The sequence below is a fragment of the Myxocyprinus asiaticus genome, chromosome 8 (assembly GCF_019703515.2).
Source record: "Myxocyprinus asiaticus isolate MX2 ecotype Aquarium Trade chromosome 8, UBuf_Myxa_2, whole genome shotgun sequence".
NCBI classification, from domain to species: Eukaryota; Metazoa; Chordata; class Actinopteri; order Cypriniformes; family Catostomidae; genus Myxocyprinus; species Myxocyprinus asiaticus.
This window is the reverse complement of record NC_059351.1, coordinates 5,321,121-5,345,733: the sequence shown is the minus strand read 5'-3', so window position 1 is coordinate 5,345,733 and position 24,613 is coordinate 5,321,121. Positions and strand designations below refer to the sequence as shown.

The window sequence follows — 24,613 nt, the reverse complement described above, 5'->3', positions numbered from 1 at the left end:
TGTGTGTGTGTGTGTGTGTGTGTGTGTGTGTGTGTGTGTGTGTGTGTGTGTGTGTGTGTGTCCTCCACCTTGTAAATGTGATGCCGATGTTCAATCTTGTTTTACTCCATTCTCTCTCTCTGGATCTTTTAGCAAGTCTTCAAATTTTGGCTTTAGCCTCTGTAGACAAAGCGAAATTTATTTTCCTCTGTACAAGTCTGCTATGGTTGTTCATATTCTCCCAGCTGAACAGCTAGTTCAAATAGCCATGCCCCAAACTCACGCTATAGGTTGAGCTAGAAAGGGATGAGTGGAGCTGAACGGGTGCTCAAAATATAAACATCAATGTTTTGTTGGTGCATGGAAGGCTTAGTGTTTATACTTTTGGGGGAGGTAAACCCACGATTGGCTTACTTATAGTTGTCAACGAACAATAAACTGGGAAAGTAGAACGTATTTTGATATATATATATATATATATTTAAAAAAAGTTACATACTTCACCTTTAAGTCCCTTTTTACTATAAATCGCTACCTTTGACCAGTCCCGACCAGTAGGTGGCGATATGCACATAAGAATGTGAATCACCAGAAAACAAAAGAAGAATGTGGAAGTGAAAGTGAAATGCACATTTGGGATGGTATGAGGGTGAGTAAATGATGAGTTTTTTATTTTTATTTTTGGGTGAACTATTCCTTTAAAGCTTGATCTCATGCTCCAGTCTGCGCTTGCCCTCTCCAGTACAGTAGGTGGCAGAATGTGATTATCATGCACATTGCTCCTAACAGTTGAAACGCGATTTCGTATCTGATGTTTCCCCTGGCCCTGGTCTCCATTGTATTCCCAATTAGATAGCGCAATGTCTCACCTAACCTATGGACAGATATTGCATGCATTCCTGGACGGTATCAGAGGACAAACCTGGCCTCTCTGAAGACGACGTGGAGAGTAAGTGTGTGTTGACTAACAGATCGCTCAGTAGCTAACAACAGCATCACGACTACCCTCAAAATAAATACTTCCTCTTTTTATCGCCTATTAAAATTTTTAGTGATATTGGTTTACTTGAATTTTCACATATAAAAAAGAACGATGATTTAGATCTCTGTTCTCCTGTTTTTACAGTTGGCATATAAACAATTCGTGTACTCAGGAAACCAGACTCGCTCTAAAATAAGCAGGGGCGTAGATTCCAGGTGGAATGGGGGGGTAACACCCCCCAATGTTCAAGCCAAATCTACTTCCCTTGAAAATAAGACAGTAACTTAAGTCATGTGTCTACTTTTGCGATATGCTTCTTTAAAGTTTTCACTAGTGATTTGAAAAGATATTACAGTACACATTTGTAGCAGATTCGAGTCTATTTTGCCCGTCTGTAATTGTTTCGACTTCGCCTACACTGATGGTGGTGATGTGTAGACAGCTTTACCCCTTACAAAAATCACCATGCTTACTATACTACAATTAATGTGTACTACAATTAAACTGCGGCAACTTTGTAGTAGCCATCACTGTTATATAAATATAGTAATAAAAATGACAGTGCTTCCGCAAGCCTCTTGCATTGTTTGAAGATGATACCATTTTCATTTATTATAGATTAACAGTAGTAAAAATAGTTTGTGGTATTTGCCTGAAACTTTATCATGAAACATTTTTGTAAGTAAAAAAAGTTTCTCTTCATGGTTTAATTACTGTATTACAGCTGTTACAACACAGCACATTAATTAATTAATAATAATTCATATTATTGCATTTCTCTATTCCTTTATTTCCAAATACATACCCTGATAGGGCTGGGTATCGATACAGATTTCCCGATTCGATTCCGATTCACAAGATCTCGAATTGATATCGATTCATATGGGTGTATTTAAGTTTTTATGCCAATTTTGCTTACATATGTAAGAAGTTATCTCCTAGCTAATGATGTTAATTATACAGGGGACTTTCTAACTAGGTACATTATGATTTTTTTAAATTTCTTTTTTATAAAATATAAATAACTATTTTTCTCGAAAATGAACAAACCCATGTATTCCATCAGTAAATATGAATATTGCTTGCATTATATTTTGTTACATGTTTACATGCATAATTTGTACTAGGGGTGTAAATATTTGCTCTGACAATGATTTGATTCCAATTCTTTACCTAACAATTACAATGCATCGTGAAATCTCAAATTTGGTCACAATTTGCAAATTTTGGAACGATTCATAATTTCTTTTAAAAATATGCTGAAAAAAAGGTGAAAAGTTTTTACTAAACATTCTTAATTTAGACAGCACATTTTATGGAGATATAAAGCTATTTAAACATATTATTGGGGAAGAAAGCAACAACAATAAATGGACCAAGCAGTTATAAATAAAGACACTAAAAGCCGAACTCAGTCCATTAATTGTGCACATTTTCCTTCAATCTCGCGTACACCGTGGGTCGGTTGCACCAGCTATACGTAAGTTACAACTTAGCCTAGTTGTTGCATAAATGGGCACTAAGTCACAATTTATACACTACTAAATATTTGAGCATTCCACCATTAAATGTAGGTAGAACGTAACCCTACATATAAACTAAATATTTACGGCAGCCTCCGATCAGGAGTTAAAAAGCAGACTCAATTAATGACATCAATGAGCTCATGTTTTGCATGACAGGCTTCAATCCTTTCAACATATATGATGATGTTAGCATTTACACTCATTTACATTTACGAGAGAGAAAAAAAACGTACTTTTAAGCAGCTCTGCAGCATGAAACCGATCTAACGGTGCAGTTTTTAGGGTGCGTCTTATTTATTGTTATTTACATAGGGCAAATATACTATTTATCAAATGTAATTTTATTACATATCATATTTTAATGGGGATTTAATTTATTACAGCTGACAGTTACGTGAGCAAACAAGGTTTGAACATCAACCGTAACGAGATAAAACTGAAATACACAGCTTTTAGTACTTCTGTGTACAAATTTGAAGGCTGCTTATTGGATCAATACAGGTAAATGTCATATTATGCGACAATGCATCACTTTACGGAGAGCTTACGACCTACTAGTTAAGTCTTGCCTTAAGAACAGGTGGTGCAACCAAATTAAGCACTGACTTAGTTACAAACTGACTAGTAGTTACTAAGCCCTTAGTGTGAACTTTACGTCCTAACTTACGTGAGCAATTACACACAGCTGGTGCAACCCTGCCCTTGTATGTTGTGAGGATGCCTGTGTAATCTGAGATGGCATTTGTATCACATTGGGTGTTAATACAGTAATGATAATCGATTCGTAATTTCCGTTATCAATGCATCGAATTTCTTTGTTAGATCGATGCATTTTTTCACCCCTAATTTGTACTATTTACAAGTATTTACGTTGATTTGTTGAACACTGGCTAAAAATCGATACTGTCTCTTTAATAAAACCGGCCGTTCTGTAAAGGGTGTCTGTAAATGAGCACTTATTAATATGAGAAGACTTGAATGGCTTTACCTCATCCATGTCATACTTGATTTGTTTTTTGTTGTTGTTTTTGATCGACAATTGACTGTAAAGGACAGAAAGGGTATTAAAAGAGAAGAGACATTATTCAATGACAAATGGATTCCTTATTCAATTTACAAATGGACACGTCTTTGGACACACATTACACAAAACGAGTCAAACCAAACACAATCACTGGTGAGTAAAATCTAAACATTTACCAGTCAATGGCTTATCATAGACATTTTAGTCACATAGTGTGAAATTTGGTTGCAAATGCTAGTGGTTTCCTCTTAGTGTAGTTGAGGGTTGCCAGTGGAGTAAAAATTGATCTTGGGATTTAAGAATTGATATCGAGATCATTCACGATGCGTCTGAAAATCGGTATTTCCACCCAGTCCTACACCCTGATGTGTCAGACAAATGAATAATAGACAGTTTAATAAGCAGTTTTAACCAAAAGCACATGAGGTCAAGTTATAAATTGTTTAGTCAATCTCACACAATAAGTGTGACAAATTAAGGGTATTAAAGCTTTATTACTGCATCACTGCTGCCTGAAGAATTGATAAGGATTTGCTCATCCTTTGTTAGACATAAACGCTGTCTGTCAAACACCAGTTGCATCCATCCTATTGCATGGACTTCTTTCTTATAATTGATTGTCATCGTTAGATTTGACATCGAATAATAACTCATTTAATAAAACAAGAACAAATTTATCAGTATGATATTATACTGTACAATATATTATATTATGCAGTATACAATATTATCATAAACACTATGTTGCTCAATTGCATCTTATTAAATCAATTAACAATTTGGGTCTACATATGTTTATATTTATGCAAGTATTTGCTTAAATACTTCCCAGCCAGAGGAGCTGGGCTTCCTTAGCTGAGTCTTGGTTCTTCCCAAAGTGTGTTTCTTCCTCATCCTAAAATGACCATCTTAGGAAGTTTTCCATTACTACTGTCATCTTTGTTTTGCTCACTGTGGGTTAGTGAGACCCAGTTCTCTGTAAGGCTGCTTTGGAACAAAATGTAAATAGCACTATGCAAATACATTTAATTGAATTGAAATAAGTTCACAATGAATCTCCTTGCAACAACATGGTATGTGCAAATATTTATGTTAAAAAGTTTCATAGTGCATAATACAATTTGATTAATATTTTGCTAATTACTAAAAGACATTGTTCAAAATTGTTTGAGCATTAAATATTATTGTCCCTCACCTTAAAGGGGTCATGACTAGTGGTCGACCGATATGGGGGTTTTTAATGGTCGATGCCGATATCCAGAGAGCAGAGTGGCTGATACAGTGCCTATATATCACACAATTTAATATAGTAAATAACATAAACATAAAATTGCTAAAAAAGTAATACATCTTATTTACTCAATTTCACACAAAATTTATATTAATAAGTTTTATTAATAAACTTTTATTATATTTAATTATCTTTAAAAAATAATGTTGTATTTCAAATGGTAGATAGCAGTTTCTTCTGATTTCTGTTTAGTCATAAAATTTTAGTAATTTATTTCTGCATGAAGTAATTGTTAATATATTAGAAAGAAGGAAATGACAGTACACACAGTAGTCCAGCAACAATGGATGGTATTTTTGCATTACCAATCGCATTTTCTTGTAAAAGACCCAATCAAATCAGTTGGACATACAGTACACCGTGAATATGGCATTTACTCATAGTGCACATGAGGTGAATTTACTTTGAAGTTCCACTGAGATGCGGACCTTTAAATGAGACTGTGTTGCACACCGGTCTATTATTGTAGTAACCCGATGGTACGTAACAGCAAAATGAACTGTGATTATTCGTTAACATGTCTCAGATGCTCCTTCACATGCAAGCAGGCAATTCTCTGCACCCTCGTGGCCTTAAAAAACCAATCGGACAAATGGGAGAATTTATCGGTCAATGCGATAATTAAAAAAATTCTGAATATGGACCGATTTATCGGCCTCTGCGATATATATCGGTCGACCAAAATTGTTTATTTATGTTTTTGTGCTTTAACTGCCCCATCTTTCAATAACATTTTCTTTGCAGAGATTGAATCATATTTTGACTGGTTCACAAGCAATCCACACTGATATGAGCCGAAAACACATACAATCCACACAGAAATGTTCTGAATATGCAAACGTAATACAATCCACGTGATGTTGAGGTGCTCCAGCTGGCTTCAACAGGCCAAAGCAGAGAGCCTGGTCTTCACAGGAGCGACATCTCACAGATCTTCCGTGTTTGTTTACACACAGGATGGCATGTGTTTCTCTCAGTAAGTGGCAGCAGCTGAATGAGATGTCGACCAGTAGGTGGCAATAAAAGTTGTGATTGTACCGCTCTTAAAACACGCCGGAAACGCATCAGAAAGATCAAAGAAGTCCATATAGTGCATGTTTACAAAAGACTAACAATTAAAATTAGCAGCAGCACAGATGGGTGCAAAAATGGTCCAGTACTTCTTCAAAGCAGCACAACAGCAAGAAAGCAAACAGTATGATGAAACAGGATGGGCGTCTCCTTTTTAGAGTTCTAACTTGACATTGCGCCTTTTAAAAGAGGCGCAAGATGTATGATAATGGTCAAAACCGTTCGTCTAGTGCATGTTTATGTAGAAAAACATTTAAATCCAGAAAGTCCCATGAAGGTGTCCTGTGTAAGTCTCCTTTGGATGAATCTCCCATGACAGGCCCATCTCTGTCCTCTTCACCTGTGACTGACTGTCTGAGCAGCAGTGGCGGGGCCAAGGGTGCAGTGACAGACAAGTAGGCATTGATGTCTTTCTGAAGAGGCAGTCATATGCAGATGTATTTGGTCCTTGTGACGTCACAAGTTCCACAAATTCCAAACGGCCCATTTCTAGAGCCTGGTTTAAATGAATGCTCTTTTTCTAATAAGGAGGAAGTTTTCATTTCTGAAACTTACAGTATGTTTTTATAGTACAATGACCTCTTGTATGTCAAAATGTGAAGGAAAATTTGATTCCTCATGCCATGACTCATTTAACAGTCCTCTCATTTCTATTCTGAATTTGTTGTCAGGTCATGGATTTCCCAGGGCACTTTGAACAGATCTTCCAGCAGCTGAACTACCAGCGGCTGCATGGACAGTTGTGTGACTGTGTGATCATGGTGGGTAGCCGTCACTTTAAGGCCCACCGAGCCGTGCTGTCCGCCTGCAGCACACATTTCAGAGCCCTTTTTACTGCTGCAGAGGGAGATGCTAGCACGAGAATGATCCACCTGGACTCTGAGGTGGTGACGGCTGAAGCGTTTGCTGCTCTCATGGACATGATGTACACATCCACGCTGATGCTAGGGGAGAGTAACGTGATGGATGTCTTGTTGGCCGCTTCTCACCTGCATCTAAATGCTGTTGTGAAAGCCTGTAAGCACTATCTAACAACTCGCACTCTACCCATGTCTCCTCCAGCAGAGCGTGGTAGCCAGCATCACTCCGAGCAGCAACAAGTAGCAAGTGCTGCTAACTCTCACTTCCAGCGCTCATTTCTACTGCAGCAGCTTGGCCTGAGCCTGGTCAGCTCTGCTCTGGGTGGGGCTGAAGACAGGGGTACAGGGACCGGGAGGAGAACAGGTTCAACGTGTGGGAGCGCGTTAGTCGATCAGCGTGGTTCTCACCCGACACGTCGTTTCCTGAAGCGCAAACAGCCCTTGTCTCTGATCGCCCCAGAACGGGCGAGGCAGTGCCTCTCCTCACAGGTAGAGGGGATTGTGGGGGATGGAGAAGGCAGAGAGGGTGGAGAGGAGCTTCTTTCACCAGACTCCCACAGTAAAATGGCAGAGGAGATCGTCGCTGGGGATGATGGAGGTTTACTAGAGCAAGATGACTACCGAAGGGGCTTGACCCACAAAGACATGCAGCTTCCCAGCCAGTCGGATGGGGGCATGGGATCCGGAGCAGAAAAAACTTTGCTGTTGCCACGTAAAGAGGAGTACAGTGATGGGATGAAGATAAAGAGTGGAGGTGAGGAAGAGGAGGAGCAACATATGCAGGTTGTGGTGAAGAGTGAACCACTGAGTTCGCCTGAGGATGAAACTAGCGATGTTACTTCCCAGGCAGAAGGGTGTGATCAGGTAATTGTTGTTAATATTAAGTTAGTGAGACACTGGATATATTTTTGTTACTGGTACACATGTTTTTTAGTATTTAATTGTGAGGTTAGCCAATTTAAACCCAAATTTGTCCAATAAAACAAACCACACACTTTTCCTAAAATTTTTTAGAGAAGTTAAAGAACTTCTCTAAGAATGTGTTTTAAGTCTAAGAGTCATGTGACTATTTTCAAGAGAAATTGCTTATCACATCATGTGAACATTTGAGCCCAAAGTAAAGTTCACTTTTGGTCAACGCTAAGCATTGTTTCCACCTTCGTCTTCTGTTGTTTAGCGATGATTAGTGGCAATCTTCTTCTAGCGCTTCTTGGTGACAGCAACGGCTCAATTGTGAGTGTTGCCACCTTGTGGACCCACTGATTAGTGCAAATAATTCCAGGCGTATGCGCATACTGCACGTTCAGAGTACCTGCGGTTAGAAAAATTGGGCCACACGTGTCAGTGCTCGTGGACTCTGACGAAATTTGTGATGGGCATCCTGTACGCAGACGCTTAGCTTCGCATCTGGCCAAAGGATACTCTGGGCTTTACACCACACGTAAAAATTGTGTTGCTGAAATATGGCATGCAACGCACAGAGGCACAAGTTTCGCTCACTCTGGTATGCATAAAGACACCAAATTATTAAAAAGAAAACACACAAATATAGTGACCCACATTGTGTTCTCCATCATGTGCACGTTTGTGGTGACACAAGTTAATGACAGAAAAGCACCTGGGTTCGACAGAACCATATGTAAGTCTGAAACCAGACCAACATTGCAGGGGGGTGCTGGGAAAAATCGAGCTCTGATTCAAATGACTGAAAACGTGCCCAATGTGAAAACAACCTCAAAAGATTCGGCTCATAAGAGTCATTAGTTCGTGATTTGGATTACACTTGTCGTGCTTTGTGTTTCACACTGTATATAGAGTAGAGAGGCAGCTCTACAACTGAATAATGCAGCCAGTTGGTCAGCATGGACCCTTTGATAAATAAGTAGTGTGATGTTTCCTCAGGTGGAGACAGTTGTAGAAAAGCTGGAGCTGAGTCCGGAGGGCAGTGAGCGCAGCTACTCTGATCCCCAGCCCAGCTCCGAACTACTGATTAAAGGAAGCAAGGGATTAGGAGCAGGAGGAGAGAGAGAAGGAAGAGGAGAGGCACTGTTCTGCAGTGATGCTTTGGAGTCCTCCTCCGGATTGCATATCTCTAGTTTCCTCAGCCCAAAGAGCTTTGCTGGCAGAGCGGCATCATCTAACCTTGCCACAAGTGTTGACAACGTTCCCAACACTACAACTGGCGAGTTTCAAACTGACCAGGATCCTGCTCACTTTTTCCTGCCAGCTGTTTCCATCAACACCGCATCTTCCTCCTCGCTGCACCTCCTCCCAGGGGAGTCGCAGGTCTGCTCCGACCTGCAATCAGAGCCGCTCCTCCTGCGGCCACTGCATGATGGAATAGCGTCATCCTCTTCATTAATGACATCTCACACCGGTGCTGTAGACCAGCTGGCACTGGAGTTCCAACGCAACATTTTGGGGTTGCAGACATTTTCTCGTTCAACCAGGGGTGGTGCTGGAGCGTGCCACACATACCGACGCATTGCTCCCAAAGTTCCTTTGGGCAGTGCTTCAATGCACACAGATGGTTCCCAGCAACAGGACACAGCCTCCTCGTCTTCTTCCTCCACAATGCTTCTAAATGGAATCAACTTTGAGGGCTCTGTTTCTGTAGGTCAAAACAGTGGCAACTCTAACTTGAACCCGCTCCCCCAGCTGACAAGAGCCTCTGCAGATGTTTTGTCGAAGTGTAAGAAGGCACTTTCAGAGCACAACGTGCTGGTGGTGGAAGGCGCCAGGAAGTATGCCTGCAAGATCTGCTGTAAGACTTTTCTCACTCTGACTGATTGCAAGAAACACATCAGAGTTCATACGGGAGAGAGACCATACGCCTGTCTGAAATGTGGCAAGCGCTTTAGTCAGTCCAGTCACTTGTACAAGCACTCAAAAACAACCTGCTTACGATGGCAGAACAGTGAAATGTCTAATGCTGATTAAATCTGATTAAACACTCTCTTAATGACAGAGCCACTCCAAAGACACCATTCAACAATGGGTGGCCACCATTCAGTTTTTTTTTTTACTGCTTTCTAGACTAGACAGTATGTGCAGACCTGTACACCATAGTCTCAGATCTGCCCATCTGCTCAGCTGTATATGGTGTAAAATGACTACCAGATTATCAACAGTATTATAACATTTTAAGCTGTTATTGATGTTGCATCGCTGTAGGAGTTTTCTTAACATACTCAAGAACTTCTGAGATTTAACGTGCCATTTATGATAAAATGGCTACGTTCTCACAGTCAGTGTTTGGGATTGACAACCGTATTTACTAGCAAGTGTGACTCAAATTACATAAAATGGCAAACAGGAGCTGATTGAATTATAGCTCTATGATCAGGTAATTAAAGTAAGGCCCTTTGTTTTTGTGTGTTCCGGATCGGATTGCGCCCGGTCAACCGCGTTGCCTTTCAAAGTATAGTCTTCTGACCGCGAACAAATATGGACGTGTTCAAAGCGTAACTCTATTAGTACAGTCAACGGCAGTAGCATGCGCGATTATGCGCACAGATGAGGACTATCCACGTTTCTAAAATATCTGGCCCCGCACGGACATTCCACATGGATTGTGCTGATGACGATATTTGCTATCACGCATACTGTGCGCGTAGATCAACAATGCAACATTAAGGACACTGAGACAAGAAAGTTGCCAATGAAAATGTTGTTTATTTAATTACAAAGATTAATATTAGAAAAAGAGGATGGTGTGCTGTAAGCACTGATGCAGTGCAGAGTGCAAGATGGCAGAGAGTGAGAATGTGTGTCCTTGGGCTTTAAAATAGTTCCAATCAACTAGCTGATTGCCGGTAAGCTACCAGGTAACTGCAACAGACCACAGGTTAGAACTGGTAATGCTGAAATTCTGAATAAGGAAAGCAAAGGACACAATTCCCCTATTTTCTGTAATTTTCCGTAACCCATGAGAGGTTGATAGCCCTAACATTAGTGATTGACAGCAAACAAAGAACAGCCTGCGAATTGTGCGCTTATGTCATTCACATACATAACTAGTTGTCGACTTCATACAGCACGCATCATCGCTCTCGAAATTCGTTAATGACTGCTTAAAATGTAAGAATGTCATTATGGTTATCGAATGCTGCTGTTAGTCTGGAAACTTTCCGGAACCATATTTAGCTCTCCAAAAAGGACTGACGACTGTATTCTACTGCTGTGTGAACGTAACCAAGGTGTGGTCTCTAGCTGACTGTTTGTGCTTTTGCACTTTGAAATGTCTTTTAAATGTCTATGTCCAGAGGCTTTTAGCCTCAAGTACTCTGTGGAAGACACAGGAGTTGTCAGTTGCGCGCTGTTAGTGTTTTAGCCAGGCTGATTTCAGGAAAATTACGTGACTCTGTCAACATTTTTGCACAATTATATTACATGGTTCCTTACACGTATCATGGCAGTTCCAAGATGAAATGTCCACTAAGTGGCACTAACAGCAAGTTAAATTGTTTCCTAAAGAGCTTTGAGTTTTAAATCAACAGAACCTACCTCCCTACCTAAACCTTAAATCAAAACTTAACCAATAGTGTCAGAAAAAAGCATATGTGAGATGAAAAACAGATTTGGTTGTTAGAGTTAATGCTCTGTCGTCATGCACTATAGTAAAAGTGTTAGATGTCACAAACTGATAATCTGTTATTTTACTCTTGTTTGTGTGAAAGGCAATAAAGTCGTTGTTGTAGCGCCTCTAGTGTTCATTTCTCCAGGAAAATGCAGCAATATGTACAAAAGGCCATGTAAAAATTATTTACCAAAAATGTTGGTTTAGCAATGTGATTCTACATTAAAAACCCAAATAAGTTGTTCGATTAAGTAAACTTGTTCCCTCAGTTGAACTGAGTAATGGCATCTCCAAAACTTATGTAATGAAGTTCACTTAACTTGGTGTTCATATAGAATGAACTTAACAATTTAAATTAAGGTAACTAGACCAGGTTTGTTTCAGCCTCTGACAATGCTGTCTTTTTAACTGAAGCCTCAAAAGGAGGCAATGAGTTATTTCTATTTTTGCTCTATTCCAAAATATACATAGGCAGCTGCTTTCCAAGGTATTATAACCTGATTAAAAAGGAGTCGTGAGTTCGAATCCAGGGCATGCTGAGTGACTCCAGCCAGGTCTCCAAAGCAACCAAATTGGCCCGGTTGCTAGGGAGGGCAGAGTCACATGGGGTAACCTCCTTGTGGTTGCTGTAATGTGGATCGCTCTCGGGGTGCATGGTGAGTTGTGCGTGGATGACGCGGAGAATAGCATGAAGCCTCCACGCGCTGTGTCTCTGCAGTAACGCGCTCAACCAGCCATGTGATAAGATGCGCGGGTTGACGGTCTCAGACACGGAGGCAAGTGAGATTCGTCCTCTGCCACCTGGATTGAGATGAGTCACTACGCCACCACAGGGACTTGGAGCAAATTGGGGAGGGAAAAAAAATAGAACCTCGCAAATAAATACGTTTGAAACGTTCTATATAGGCAGCAACTATACAGGACCTACAGGAGACTTGACCTGCAAATGATTCCAGTGTAGTTTGATGTTAGCATATTGCTAAGCTAACAGTGCAGAACTTTAGTAAGCATAGAAATTCATACTAGCACACACAAATTGGGTAAAGCAGTACATTTTTTAATTGACAATTAAAAGTTTTAATCATACTTATTTAGTATTAAATTAAATATATTTATACAATTTCTCACTTTGTCTGCCATCTTAGATTAAATTATTTCACAGAGATTGGTGAATGCACTCTGGAATTGCCTTCACCGTGAAGGATTTATGCAGAGCTGCCTTATAATTTGTCTAAATTGAGGATTCTTAGAAGGCAGCCTAATTATTTACCTTCTGTAACAGCCTTTGTATCTAGAGTGTGCCTGTGATGCCTAAAAATGCTGTTAGGTGGGCAGTTCACTAGGTTTTGGATCAGAGCTAATATGTAGCAAATGGTTTGGTGTATGAAATGAGAAGCCTACCAAAATTACTGCTGTTACAGTTTTCAAAGGTCAAATAAACTGCTTTCTAAAAGAGGGCAAATTCAGAGCTAAATTTCTTGTTAAATTTTGAAATGGTGACCATGTACAAATAAAGCAGAATTGATCAGTAGCCATGTTGCCAAGTTATCCATTAACTAATAAATGCTTAGTTTCCTGACTGTCACTTAACAATTAAAGGGATAGTTCACCCAAAAATGAAAATTCCCTCATCATTTACGCACACTCATGCCATCCCAGATGTGTATGACTTTTTCTTCTGCCGAACACAAGTTATGATTTTTATACAAATATATCAGCTCTATAGGTCCATACAATGCAAGTGAATGGGTGCCAAAATTGTGACGCTACAAAAAGCACATAAAGGCATCATAAAAGTAATCCATACAACTCCAGTGGTTTAATCCATATCTTCAGAAGTGATATGATAAGTGTGGGTGAGAAACAGATAAATATTTAAGTCCTTTTTTTGCTTGAAATTCTTCTCCCTGCCCAGTAGGGGGAGATATGCAAGAAGAAAGTGAATCACCAAAAACATAAGAAGAAGAAAGTGAAACTGATCTGTTTCTCACCCACACCTATCATATCGCTTCTGAAGATATTGTTTAAAAACTGGAGTCCAATGGATTACTTCTATAAAGCCTATGTGATTTTTTGAGCTTCAAAATGTTGGCACCTTTTATATTGCATTGTAAGGCCCAAAAGAGCTGAGATATTCTTCTACAAATCTTCATTTGTGTTCATCAGAAGAAAGAAAGTCATACACATCTGGGATGGCATGAGGATGAATAAATGATGAGAACATTTTCATTTTTGGGTGAACTATCCCTTTAATGATTAAATGCATTATGGAATGTAATTACTATTTTGTAGTCTAGAACAAAATATTAATGTGGTCCAAATGAAATCTTTAGCAAACAAGGTGTTTTAATTTAAAGGTATTCCTTTATGCACAGAAAAGGTATATGTAAGAATGTTTCCATCTGTATCACTGTGTATTTATGCCTGTTTCTGCTGTATTCAGTTGTACATTGATAAGGGCCGTTTGCAGACCGGGAACTTTCTCTTCGTTTTGCTCCACAGTTACGTCTAGCCCTGAAGCAGTTATAACTTGCCGTCTCGTACAAATTGTGAAACGTGATAGCTCTTAGTTGTTTTGGTAAGGTTGTAAGTTTAGTAAAGACAATTAATAATGTGCCTACAAATTTAGTTGGACAAAGAGAATAACAGAAAGGGAAAATGGACCATGATGTAAAAAACAAAATTGCACCTTCAGTCGTTATGGCTTTAATGTTGTATGTTTTGTGGACTTACAGATGTAAATCTTTTTTAAAAGAAACAGAAATCACTGTAAATAAAAAACTGATGATGTTGCAGGCTTCGGTTGTCATTGTATTGGTGGTTGTTAAAAGGAAGAGTTGTGTTTATTATAATATAACAGTCTTGTTGTTTTGTGAGAAATGTTGTCTTGTGTGATGTGTTTGATACTGTACTGAGGGTACCGAGTATAACTGTGTAATAGATTTAAAAGCTGCTTTTATTAACACATTCCAACCTGTAAATAAGCTACCTTACTGAAGATTTTAAGCATTTTGTTTATGCCATCTTTTATTTGACTACAGTAATGCCTGTTGCCATTGAGGTAAATATTGACCCTGCTTGAATTTTTTCAGTTTGGAGAAACCCAAAGGTCATAATTATGGGAAATTAAGACTTAACCCCTTATCAAAGACTTAAACCTGGCACGTTTGTGAAAAGCAAAATGAAGAGCTATTTCTACTGAATTATAGGTGTTGTACTTTATTTTTTTCCGAATCATTCATGATGCATCTGTGCCTGAGTGTTTCTTTAACATAAAAGTTGAAACATAAATGTTTTTGAAACAGTTCTGTTATAATATTCAAAATATACATACTGAATATCAGATATTTAAATCCTGTTTGAACTCTCAATTGAAATTTTAATGTATGTAAATACAATGTGTACACTGTTTAAACAAAAGTCTGAGGAAAACAAGACTTTTTGGTAAAAATAACTGGTGAATCACTAATGAAGTTAAACAACTGCCTTCTGTGATCATTTATGAGGTTCAGATCTAGAGAAGCCAAAAGTGAAGAAATTAATGTTTGTTTGTGTATTTGCTATAATTAAATGCACATTGGTAGGGCACTCGTTTTTTTTCCTAGCACTTTAACAATAAATTAAGTGAATAAAATCATGAAGAATGTTAGATATTCACTCTTGTCTCTTCATTAATGTATTTATCCATTTGTTTGATTAGAAAAGTTTAGACTTAAAAGTTCCTAATACTGCAATCTATACTAGTCCAACAAAACCAAAGGTACACATGAATTAAAACATTTGTTAAGGCTTGTTGGACATGCATGGACATTGCTTGACTTTGTTGAGTTTGCTCTTTGTAGATCATTGATCTTAGACCGTGAACTTTGTCTGTGTACTCACAAACATTGCCCTTTTGATTTTCGAACACAGTGGGGTTAAGCATTGTTTTTCTTTTATGTTAATTGTTGGTGTTGAGCGCTAGAGCTTAAGTTCTTTAGGCATAGCTTCTCCCCTGAGTCCAGCCAGCAGGTTGTTGGCAGCAAGAGCAGACATGGCGTTCCGTGTGGTATAGGAAGCACTGGCAATGTGGGGAAGAATCACTGCATACAAACAAACACAAGATCACCAATTTTACAAATAAGTCTGCTAAAGAACGCCTGTCAAGCCTTAAAGGGATAGTTCATCTAAAAATGAAAATTCTCTCATTTACTCCCCCTCATGCCATCTCAGATGTTTATGACTTTCTTCTGCAGAACACAGAGATTTTTAGGAAAATATCTCATCTCTGTTGGTCCATACAATGCAAGTGAAAAGTGCATTCCTCTCTTAAAGAACACTGAAGACGGTCAAGAAAGACAGTCCGACTCAGCTGAGCGACCAATCGGAACATTTGTTTCAGACACAATTAAATATTTGCAAACCAATCATATTTTCCGTTCAGTAAGGGGACATTTCTAGCGTCTACAGTGAAATGCTGATGCGACCGCAGCACTGGAGTCACCATAATTTGTGTTGTATTTTTAATTTGCTGCTAAATGTGAACATATTTATGCATTTAAATACAGCTTATGCTATTAATCTTTGTAAAAATACTATCTGTCACTGCAACAAAATCTCAATGTCAATGTACAAGTAATGGCCAGCATCATCCAATCACTGCCAACCATGTTGAAATAAAATGATACATTATAAATTCTGAATCTATGTACTGATTATCATTGTCTCATGCCTGCCAAAACTTGTTGAGTGATCCAAACATCATCTGCAGCCTGAAACTGAACTTTTGGTTGGATGTTAGGAGTGAATGCACTTGGCTGCATAGGATGCTATAGGATGCTCCCTTGCTCCCTAATTAGTGAATGACTTAACCTCCAGTGTGCTGTCCGTCTGCATTGGTCTCAGAACAGTTCGAAATGCACCTTATTTTCATCCTAACTCCATATAAAGCCTCAGAAAACACAAATGTTTTTCTCAATGTGAAAATGCACAGTAAATATAGGATTTCTAATGAAAAACTATAGTGGTCATTGTGTTTAACAGCCTGGCGTTTCACAATATATCACAAAAAAATTTTTAAATGGCATATCGGATGAAACTAGAGACTTTTGACTCAAACAGGTCAAAGACAAACTCTCCTGACAGCTCAGAGTGTCCTGAACTGAGATCAGTCAGTTTAAATGAAATTAAATTATGCATAGCTTATAGAGAAGACAAAACACAATATCCACGCAGAAGGGCACGGGGTCGCACGATCTTTGCCAATTTTCATTCTTCATACATATCACCACCAACAGGGAAGGGAAGAGAATTTAAAGGAAAAAAAGGACTTAAATATTGATCTGTTTCTCACCCACACCTATCATTTTGCTTCTGAAGATGTGGATTTAACCACTGGAGTCTGGATTACTTTTATGCTGCCTTAATGTGCTTTTTGGACTTCAAAGTTTTGGACCCTTTTGACTTGCATTGTTTTTTTTGGACTTACAGAGCTGAGATATACGTCTAAATATCTCTGTGTTCCACAAAAGAAAGAAAGTTATAAACATCTGGGATGACATGGTAAATAATGTGAGAGTTTACATGAAGTATTCCTTTAATCCGAAAATTAGTGAGTGCACCTTAAACATACATGCACAGACTGCTTACCGCAGTTTTTGAGTGTGAAAAGAGGATGGTTTGTGGGCAGCGGTTCAGGTGTGGTGACATCCAGCCCAGCTCCAGCGATCAGACCAGTGGACAGGGCTTCATACAGATCCTCCTGATTAACCACTCCCCCTCTTTACAACAAGAACACAATCAGAGTCATGCAGCAGAGGAGTGCCTTTCTCAGGAATCCACTGAACTGAATCAGCACTGTTACTCTACAGAAGTGAATTTTGTTACTCTACTAAAGCAGTGGCAGATTTAGGCATGGGCGACATGGGCAGTTGCCCAGGGCGGCACCTTGCATGGGGGGGGGGCACGAGGCACCCACACAGACCCCCCCAACACCCCCCCCGTCAACAACTTTGGGGGCGTGTTGAAGCGTGTTTCGCCCAGGGCGCCATACAAGCTAGGACCGCTACTGACTGAAAGTCTCGGTTTGCCTTGCACACAGGTATTGGAATTGCAAATACTCTTAGGCAAACTGTTACCTGCTTGTGTTGATAAAGATGGAGTTTTTCTTCATCTTGGTGAAGAGGTTCTTATTGCAGATCCCTTGAGTTTCTGGAGTCAGAGCACAGCATATTGCCAGGAAATCAGACTGCTTTGCCAGCTCGTCTAAAGAGACTAAACCCACAAACAGTTTATTATTTTGCTTCCTTTTAGTCACAACTTTCAGGTCATTATCATTTTAAAGGAATAGTTCACCCAAAAATGAAAATGTTTTATATATTCACCCTCATTGTCTTTACAAACCTGTATGACTTTCTTCTGCGGAACACTGAAGGGGATATTTTTAAAGAATGTTTCGTTTGCTGATTTCAATACAATGGCAGCTGATAGTGACTCATTTTAAAGCTTAAGAAGCACCCAACATCGTCATAAAGTAGTCCATGCGACTTGTGTGTGAAATTCCAAGTTTTTTCAAGGCATACGATCACTTTGATAAACAGACCCAAATTGAAGTCATTATTCACTCTCAAATCAAATTATTGATTGACTCTTGTAGACAGTGTACAAATCAAATATACGTTCATGTCAATAATATTAAACCTCATAGGTTAACATCAAAACTCAATGAGGTTTGAAATGTCACCATATTTGATTTAGGCTCTGTGTTCAAGAGTCGATCAATGATTTGAGAGTGAAAAATGACTTAAATTTCAGTCTGTTCATCATACTATGTGATCGTATACCTTCAGAAGACTTGGAATATGGCTCACAAGGAGCATGGACTTTTTTTTCGACACTTTTGCCTGCTTTACTTAAGCTTTAAAGTGAGTCGCTTTCAAATCAGAAAACATTAAAATAACCCCTTTTGAGTTCTGCAGAAGAAAGTCATATGGGTTTGGAACGACATAAGGGTGAGTAAATGTTGACATAATTGTTTTGTGAACTATTCCTTTAACCATTATAAAAATTGGGGAGGTGTTCTCACCATAGTCTGCCTGTATCATGTCTGCGAGCTCAGGTCTTGGCGCTACATCTGTGTAGATGAACTTCTTCACCTTAAACGGCTTTAGGCGCTCTGCAATAGCCACGCCTACCAAACACACACATATACACACCTAATAACCTCCAACTATTCAGAGATATTATTATGCGGAATAATACAATGTCTCTTTAAAACAACAACTGTGGCAACAATTATCTTGAATTATACAACAATTAGTTCAAGTCCTCTAATTTGATTGGACAAACTGCATTCCCAGAGTGCTGATGTTTAGTATAGCTTGACTGTTTGTAGCACTCCATTTGTCTGTGTTTGTGGCATTCCAGACAGGCTTTCAGTCTGTCCGTTGCTTGGCAATACTCAATGGTCAGCATGATCTAATGGGAAATCGGCATGTTGCTTCCAAAATTTTTATGCCTCCAAATTCAGCTCCACTGTGCCAAATTACTAGTGTCACGCAAAGGTACGCATGAGTTAAACTGTAGTTCTAGCTTTGGCCACTGGGGGCAGTGATGATATTTAGTATAACAGCACTCCAGCTTGTGTGATATTGCTAATCTAATAAATAATTAAAAAATGGTCATGAGGCCACCCTATTCCTTACCAATCCTCCCTAGTCCCAAGATGCCGACTGTGCTGTTTGCTAGTTCATGACCACACAGCCATAGAGTTCTCCATGTACCCCAGCCACCCCTAAACAAACACAAGTAATGAGAATGAATCAGTCTTCTAATGGATTAGTTATTCCTGGCATGTGTGTGAGTGTTGAAGGTTGGTTTTAGTACGTTTTTGCCTCGTGGGTGGCCTCAATGAGTCTTCTTGATGTAGCGAGTAACAGGGCAACAGTCAGTTCAGCCACAGCGTCTGTCAGAACATCCGGAGTATAGCCTACGCTGATTTCCCTGAAAAAAAACACAAACATATATCCCCAAGGCACACGTCAAGAAATTCTTAATTGAATTTTACTCGTGCAACTGACCTTTTCTTGAGTTCATCCAAAGAAAGATGATCAAAGCCCACTGACATAGTGCTGAGGACTTTCAAATTTGGACCTGCATTGTTGACACATTTAACCATGTCACTGAATTTGTCTTTTTTTTTTTTTTGTCTAAATTATAACTATTTATTAATAGCTAACCTGCAGCATCCAGTAGTTCTGCATCAATCTTCTCTGTGAGTACACATAGTATTCCATCGCAACCTTTGACCTTTTTCAGCAGCTCCTGTCGTGGCACAGGGTCATCAGAGTCCCACATCTCAAACTGCACCCTGTGAGTTTGTGAGCAGAATTGAGTGAAGGATATAAAGGGTAAGAGAAAGACATGGGGAGAGCAGCTCTGTATCTTTAATTCAATTAAATCTCCATAAACTGAAACAAAACAGGTAATATCACTGAAAGTGCCCACAAACTCCCTGAATAAAGTTTAACAGACTGAGATGACAGACTGCCAAAATACATATTAGTCCGATATACTAATATGATATACACTCAAACAACATATTTAAGCATATTTTTAAGCATTCAATTTCATAACAAATTTCCTTAAAATTGAATTGTGTAATCTTTAACAAAACTAAATTAATAAAAATGTAAAAGATTTATGTATGGGTAGCTCAGTGAGTATTGACACTGACTACCACCCCTGGAGTTGCGAGTTCGAATCCAGGGTGTGCTGAGTGACTCCAGCCAGGTCTCCTAAGCAACCAATTTGGCCTGGTTGCTAGGGAGGGTAGAGTCACATGGGGTAACCTTCTCGAGGTCGCGATTAGTGGTTCTCGCTCTCAATGGGGCGCGTGGTAAGTTGTGCGTGGATCGCAGAGAGTAGCATGAGCCTTCACATGCTGAGTCTCCGCGGTGTCATGCACAACGAGTCATGTGATAAGATGCGCGGATTGACTGTCTCAGAAGCGGAGGCAACTGAGACTTGTCCTCCGCCACCCGGATTGAGGTGAGTAACCGCGCCACCACAAGGACCGACTAAGTAGTGGGAATTGGGCATTCCAAATTTGGAGAAAAAGGGATAAAAAAAAAAAAGATTTATGTATAATTTTTATATCTTTTTTATTCTTTCTATTTTTGGCACTTTTTTGTTTTATTATTGTTTGTATTATATTTTACATATTATTTATCAATATCATTTTTATCAAAATTTCTTCATCATTACACACACAAAAACATCACAAGATTTATGCACTTTAATTTCATAAAAATATTTCCCACAAATTTAATTGAGTAATCTTTAAAATTAAATCAATGAAACTCAAATATTTTAAGTGTTCATAATTTAATTTTGTTAAAGATTACACAGTTCAATTTAATGGAAATTTGTTATGAATTTGGAATGCTTAAATCTAAAAAAAATAATAATAATAATACAAAAAAAAGGCTTTTGTTTTATGTATTAGCAGAAAAATCTGTTGAGAAATTAGTCCGGTACACTAATATACTGATAATAAAAGCTTTTAAACATCATACTGGCATTGACAAATAATAAGCAATGCATTTTCTATATTTTTTATTTTTTTTTTATTATTATTTAATTTTTTTTATTCTTTTTGCTGCCAATTTTTTATTTATTATTGAAATACATTTTATATTTTTAACATTATTTTTATTTATATTATTTTATAATAATTTATATTTATTATGATATCTAAAGAAATAGGCAGAGGGGGGAAAATATATATATATAATTAAGTTAGGCTACAAGTGACTTAGGGTATCCTGCAACCTGAAGCTCAGACAGAGAATGCTCGATTCGTCAAGTTTGTTATTAACTTTCTGTTCTTTCTCAGTCACTTATCTTTTGCTGAGCAGAAGTTCCACATGTTGACCTAATGTTTAGTTCACAAAAAAATGTACCTTATTAAGGTATTGGTGGGGTACGCCTATAGCTCTTACCATTATGAGTCCATGTTGCACTTTACGTGTCAATATAACTATTAAATTAAAAAATAATCCTAATCATGTGTAATTAGTTGCTCTTTAAAATAATTTCATATTAAGTGAATGTTTGTTCCTTAGTAGGTCTATTACTCACTTGCTGAAGTAAAAACATTCTAATATGAACAAAGTAATATTTGATTCCGGTGAGTGCGCATTTTACGCATTTGATCACAGTGGAACACATTTCATGAGGCTAGTGCGTGTGCAAATGACGACTTCAAACCTACTGTCCGGATTTGCGGAGAATGTCCAGTCCGACCGGCGGCACCTTGCGCGTCACATACACTTTCGGTAACGTGGACATCACGCGATGAAATCCGGTAACGGTACGCGGAGCGATTGCATCACCGATCATCCGCAATCTCCCGAGCGCTGTTCTGCTACACCACATTACGAAGCGGATAATTAAATAAATACAGGGATCTTTGGCAAAGGATGGCAGAACTTGGAATGGGCAGGAGCTGTGTGGAGAGGGTTGAGTTTGGGGGAGGAAACCAATGGATGACCGGTCTCTCTCCAGACAACACGGGCCAGAGAGCAAATATAGAAATTACAATTTTCTTTGTTTGTTTGTTTATTCTCCATTCCAAAGTACTATAACTGACCACTAACCACAGTGTCTGTGACTCAACTGGTGGTATCAATTATATTGATTTTGTTTCAGTCAATCATTAATCAAGTTAAAAGGGTTACAGCCAACTTTTTATTATTTAAGGTAAAGCATGGAATAACACTGAAATACAGTAATTTAAGCAAAAAATGAAACATTAAATGATATAACTCTTAGCCTATAGATCACATATTGATAGGTTATAGAAGCTATTATTGATCTAACAGATCTTAACTTCTGTTTATAAGGAAACTCACCAAAAATGAACCAAAGAGAAAGTAAATGATCATAAATACACTTATAAGACTTTATTTATATGATCATCTGAAGGTCTCATGGTCAGTGTTCAACTGAGCTCACAAACTAACAGTGGTTTGTCAACATACAGTATATATTTAGTCCCTTTTACTGAATCAGATAATCTTGTTGTGAAACACACATTTATTAATTCAAGACTGAACACCACAGGCTGTAAAAAAGAGCACTAATTAAAAGAATAGTTCAGCCAAAAATGAAAATTCTCTCATCATTTACTCTTCTGTAAAATATATAAATATATATATATATATATATATATATATATATATATATATATATATATATATATATATATATATATATCTTAGCTGTGTAGGTCCATATAATGCAAATGAATGGAGACCAGAAATGTGATGCTCCAAAAAGCACATAAAGGCAGTATAAAATAATATATACGGCTCTGTTGATTAAATCCATATCTTCAGAAGTGACATAATAAGTGTGGGTGAGATACAGATCAACATTTAAGTCCTTTTTTACTATAAATCTCTACTTTCACTTTCACATTCTTCTTTTGTTTTTTAATGATTCACATTCTTTGTGCATATCGCCACCTACTGGACAGGGCTGGTGAAAGTGGAGATTTATAGTAAGAAAGGACTTAAATGGTGATCTGTTTCTCACCCACACCTGTCATATAACTTCTGAAGACACTGACTAAACCACTGGAGTCATATGGATTACTTTTATGCTGCATTTATGAGCTTTTGGAGCTTCAGAGTTCTGGTCATCATTCACTTGCATTGTATGGACCAACAGAGCTGAGATATTCTTCTAAAAACCATTATTTGTGTTCTGCAGAAGAAAGAAAGTCATACACATTTGGAATGGCATGAGGGTGAGTAAATGATGAGAGAATTTTACATTTTTGGGTGAACTATCCCTTTAAATTTAGATCAAACACCCCAAACTGGGATGAAATTATGGGATGAAACAACATAGGCTGCTACTAGCAATATTGCCTTTTCCTACAATGATTTACTTCACAAAACCCTCACAATGAGCTGTTTGCTTGTATCACATGGTAATTTTGTCTTACTGAGCACATAGTAATAGTAGTACTCTATTTGTTTGACTACCTGTAGGATTAGGGATTTGCACATTGTTTCATTTGAACACTGTATCATGAACACCGAGCCTACTCAGTTTGAAGTTCTTTTTAGTTCTGAAAGTCACAGTATGTTTTCATAGTACCTTCAATCATTTTATTTGTTTTCTTTAACTCTTTTATTTGCAGAACAAACATAAGAAAATAGTTGTTGAGAGTCCAATCCACTAGATGGCGGTAGACTTTTTCCCACACCACTAAAAACCTCTGCATAGGTGCAGAAGAAGAAGTGCCTTATGACATATATGTATAATATAAAAGTTAAGGGGATATATACATACTTCCTTTGGGTTCCTGCTCATGTTGGTGTAGAGGGAAATGAGCAGGTGGATATTTTGGCCAAACAAACTCTAAGAATTAAACAAGTAGGTCTACAAGTCCCATTAAGCAAAGCTAAAGCTAAGGTACACATTAGGACATATGTACAATCAGTATGGCAGAAGTATTGGGATGACAATGAAACCAGAAGACATTTATATAATATACAAAACATGTTAGTGCTGGGAGGATGGAGGGCAGGAATCGAAGGGAAGAAAATATCATCACTCGTCTGAGAATAGGTCATACTGGACTTAATAATACATTGTATAAAATAGGCAAGCACCCAACTGGGAAATGCACATACTGTAGCCAACCAGAAACAGTCAATCATGTACTATTTCATTGTAGGAAATACAATACTGAGAGATCAAATCAAATCCCTTTGTCACTCAACCATATACACAAGGGCAACAGTGGGTTAAAGTCTTGGGTGCAGATCCGAGCAACATAGCAGTCATGACAGTGATGAGACATATACCAATTTACAATAAACATCAGATTTACACAACACAATTTACATATCCAATATACACATAATTACACACAACACAATATACAAATAATAATATACAATATACATTATACAATACACACAATATAGAATACGCATACACACAATACAGAATACACAGTATACAATAAATATAGTATATATAAAATATACTGTAGGTTGTATTGTGCTGTATTGACATTCAGGCTGTTGGTTAATAGTCAGTTGCCAGTGTGTTGTTAAGAGAGAATATAATTTATGACAGTCCAGTGTAAGATTAATAAAGTGCAGTGCTGATGTAATTTGATTGTGGGAGATCAAGAGTTCAAAAGTCTGATTGCTTGGGGGAAGAAGCTGTCATGAAGTCGGCTGGTGCGGGTCCTGATGCTGCGATACCGCCTGCCTGATGGTAGCAGTGAGAGCAGCCCA

The 24,613-nt window shown here is 38.2% G+C and overlaps 2 protein-coding genes across 3 annotated transcripts; one reads left to right on the top strand and one right to left on the bottom strand.

Annotated features, from left to right (window-relative positions):
- Positions 1–575: 575 nt before the first annotated feature.
- Positions 576–14,105, top strand: LOC127444692 (zinc finger and BTB domain-containing protein 5-like). 2 transcript variants are annotated; one of them, XM_051704226.1, is made up of 3 exons: positions 576–628; positions 6,545–7,597; positions 8,636–14,105. In XM_051704226.1, the coding sequence occupies exons 1-3, from the start codon at positions 605–607 to the stop codon at positions 9,671–9,673; spliced, it is 2,115 nt and encodes a 704-aa protein (XP_051560186.1). In that variant the 5' UTR covers positions 576–604; the 3' UTR covers positions 9,674–14,105. The 2 variants fall into 2 exon arrangements, with proteins under 2 accessions (XP_051560186.1, XP_051560187.1); XM_051704227.1 differs by lacking the exon at positions 576–628 and adding an exon at positions 769–928.
- Positions 14,106–14,515: 410 nt separating this feature from the next.
- On the bottom strand, positions 14,516–21,779 carry LOC127444693 (glyoxylate reductase/hydroxypyruvate reductase-like). The gene is made up of 9 exons (XM_051704228.1): positions 21,565–21,779; positions 19,529–19,659; positions 19,370–19,442; positions 19,176–19,292; positions 18,995–19,083; positions 18,376–18,480; positions 17,429–17,564; positions 16,941–17,071; positions 14,516–15,394 (listed from the first exon to the last, which is right to left on the bottom strand). Exons 1-9 carry the CDS (start codon positions 21,726–21,728, stop codon positions 15,273–15,275), a joined length of 1,068 nt encoding a protein of 355 aa, XP_051560188.1. The 5' UTR covers positions 21,729–21,779; the 3' UTR covers positions 14,516–15,272.
- Between the last annotated feature and the right edge of the window lie 2,834 nt (positions 21,780–24,613).